Source organism: Haliaeetus leucocephalus, unplaced genomic scaffold, assembly GCF_000737465.1.
Source record: "Haliaeetus leucocephalus isolate CR32 unplaced genomic scaffold, Haliaeetus_leucocephalus-4.0 Scaffold175, whole genome shotgun sequence".
In the NCBI taxonomy this organism is placed as follows: Eukaryota; Metazoa; Chordata; class Aves; order Accipitriformes; family Accipitridae; genus Haliaeetus; species Haliaeetus leucocephalus.
In genome coordinates, this window is record NW_010972611.1 from 283,234 (window position 1) to 286,292 (window position 3,059).

The 3,059-nt window shown below is 68.2% G+C and overlaps 1 protein-coding gene across 1 annotated transcript in view; it reads right to left on the minus strand.

The window, feature by feature from the left end:
- The window catches only part of EFNA4 (ephrin-A4), a 6,700-nt gene that overhangs the window by 1,107 nt on the left and 2,534 nt on the right, over positions 1 to 3,059 (minus strand). Inside the window, exon 5 of the mRNA XM_010564163.1 lies at positions 597 to 889. Coding sequence (XP_010562465.1) covers positions 597 to 889 — 293 coding nt within the window. The remainder of the gene's footprint in view (positions 1 to 596; positions 890 to 3,059) is intronic.

Genomic DNA, 3,059 nt, shown 5'->3' on the forward strand with positions numbered 1-3,059 from the left:
CCCCCCGCGCCCCACCCCGAGGTGTCCAGACCCCCCGTGCACCCCGACCCCCCTGCGCCCCATCCTGGGGCATCCAGACCCACCCCGTGCACCCCGACCGCGGGGCATCCAGACCCCCCCCCGTGCACCACGACCCCGGGGCATCCAGACCCCTCCGTGCGCGCCAATGCCCCTGTGCACCCCGACCCCAGGGCGTCCCAGCTCCCCTGTGTGCCCCAACTTCGGTTGCATCCAGGGCCCCAGGGCAGCCAGACCTTCCCGAGCACCCCAGCCCCAGACGAGTCCAGATCCTCTGTGCACCCTGACCCCCTCGTGCACCCCAGTCCTCCCAAATGCACCCCAATCCCTGTTGCATCCAGATCCCTGGTTGCATCCAGACCCCTCTGTGCACCCCAACCTGTTACATCCAGAGCCCTGGTGCAGCCGAACTTTCCTCTGCACGCCCACCCCACTTGCATCCAGATCCTCGCTGTATCCCGATCCTCCCTTGGGCCCCAAACCTGGTTCCACCTGGACCCTGGTGGGACCCAACCCCGGCTGCACCCAGTCCCTGGCACAGCCGCCCTGCTGTGCCCCAGCCCCCCCGGGTGACTCACAGATGTAGTAGTAGGTCTCCCCTGGCTGGAACTCGAAGCCGAGCGAGAAGGGGGTGAAGCGCTGGATCTTCTCTGAAAAGCGGACGGGCCCGAAGGGCGCCTGGGGCCGGTTGCACTCCCAGCGCTTGAAGGCGCCAGGGGTCTCGTAGCATCCGCGGTAGCCCTCCCGGTCCACCATGAAGAGCGTGAAGGTCTCTGCCCGGCCGGCGGGCACGGTCCCCTCGTAGTGTGGGCAGTAGATGTCCAGGTAGTCATTGATGGCCACCTGGATGGCGTAGTCGTCCCGCAGGAACCTGCAGGGCAGGGCATGCCGGGGAGCAGGCGCCGGGGGTCCGGCTGTCCCCTGAGAGGGACACCCCACTAACCCCCGCCCCAGCAGAGCAGGTAGCCAGGCTTTTGCCAAAACAGCTACCGGGCACCCGTCTGCTCCACACAACCAGGCATCAGCTCAGATTAGCCGCAAGCCACTGGAGCTGAATGGGCTCAGCCACTGCAGTTGGGGGGACCCCAGCCGCACCAGCCAGGGCACAAAGCCCGTCGCTCCAGGCACTCGCCTCACCGCCCTCGGTGCTGATCGGCATTGACACGCCGGCGGGGGGCTGCCCCGCTTGACACCTCCTGCACTGACACGGTGCTTGCAGCGGGGCAGTGGGCCGGGGCAGGGGGCACGGGGGACTCTGCCAGCTGGGCAGGCATGGGAGGGGGCCCAACACGGGTACCTGCACAGGCAGGCAGGCACAGATGCAGTGGCTGGGATGGCACGAGCTCATGCCTGTGCAAACAGCACGTGCAGCCAGACCAGGGTGGAGCAGACACCTCTGCAGGCACACACATGCGTGCACACACATGCACACACGTGTGCATGCACACACACACACATATGCACACACTTGGTCCTGCCCGCCCGGGACAGGCAATGGAACAGGAGCCCCTCTCCCTCTTCCCAGCCCCAGCAGGGCAGCAACCTCCACCCTGCGCCCACGTCTCCTAACCGGCCGGATCCTGCCACAGCCTGGGCACAGCCCAGCCCAGCAGGGCCTTGGCCTCACTGGCAGCACCGTGGCACGGATGGGGCTGCCGAGCTGCTGCCCAGCTGGCAAGGTCGCCCCAACCTGGCACAGAGAGCCCTGGGGGTCGGCTCCAGCCCCCTCCTCCCACCCCGGTGCAGGCACAGGCAGTGTTTACACCAGATGCAGATTCCTGGCAGCTGTGGCAGAGGCCGGCACATTAATCACCGGGCCGGCAGCACTGTCGAGCTGGGGAGGCTCGGGCCCCAGGAGCCCCCCCCCAGGCCGGGGGCTCTTCAAGGACAGGACCGGGCACAGGCTTCCCGCTGACTCAGAGCATCCTACCAGGTGACGCTGGCCAGGACGAGCCCAGGCAGGGCCGAGGGCTGCCAGGGGCCAGGGACCTGCCCAGACCCTGCGGAGGGGCACACAACCCCCCCACCTTCCCAGGGCACCCACGGGTGGTGGGTTTCCACACCTCCCATCTGCAGGTCTCCACTACCAAGGGGTGCAAGGCAGCATTGGTGCCCCCAGCCCTGCCTGGCACGTGCCTGCCTGCCCCAGGCCAGTGGGCTCAGGGCACAAGACCCCCTGTGGGGGAGCGCAGCCCCCAGCACAGCACCCTGACCCGGCCTCCGCGCGCCCCCCAGGCCCTGAGCAGCGCCGAGCTGGGAAAGGCCTAAAATGGAGGAGGCTGGGAGGAGGAATGGGGACGGACCCCGGCCCACCGATGACAGCAGAGCCTGCGGGCAGCACCCCTAGCTGGGGCACAGGCTGGGCTGTGCCCGATGGCACCCACCAGTGGGGACATCTGCCATGGGGACCTGCAGCCCTGGCAGTGCCACCCGCTGGCTTGATGCCACCCAGAGTGACCCCAGGCTTGGTACCCACTGGCCACAAGTGCCCCATGGCCAGAAAGCGTGCTGGGGCTCGGTGCCGCTGGGGGATGCCCAAAGCTCAGTACCACCAAGGATGCCCAGGCTCAATACAGGTTGGTACCACCGGGGACTTGGCACCACCAGGAGTGCCCACTGGTGTGGTAACACCTGGGGCTTGGTGCCACCAGGGCTGCCCACCGGTGGGGTAACACCCAAGAGCTCAGCATCACCTGGGGGTACCTGCCTGCTCGACACCACCCAAGGCTTGGTGCCACCAGCAGTGCCCAGTGGCTCGGTACTGCCCAGGGCTCAGCACCACCGGGGGCACTTGCCAGCTCGGTAACACCCAGGGGTGCCCCATACAGCCCAGTGGCTCGGTACCACTGGGGATACTCACCGGCTCAGTACCACCCAGTGGCAGCCAGGGCTCGGTGCCACCGGGGGTGCCCGGTGGCTCGGTACTGCCCGGGGCTCAGTACCACCGGGGTACTCACCTGCTCGCTACCACCCGGGGCTCGGTGGCGCCCGGTACCACCGGGGGACTCACCTGCTCGCTACCACCCGGGGCTCGGTGGCGC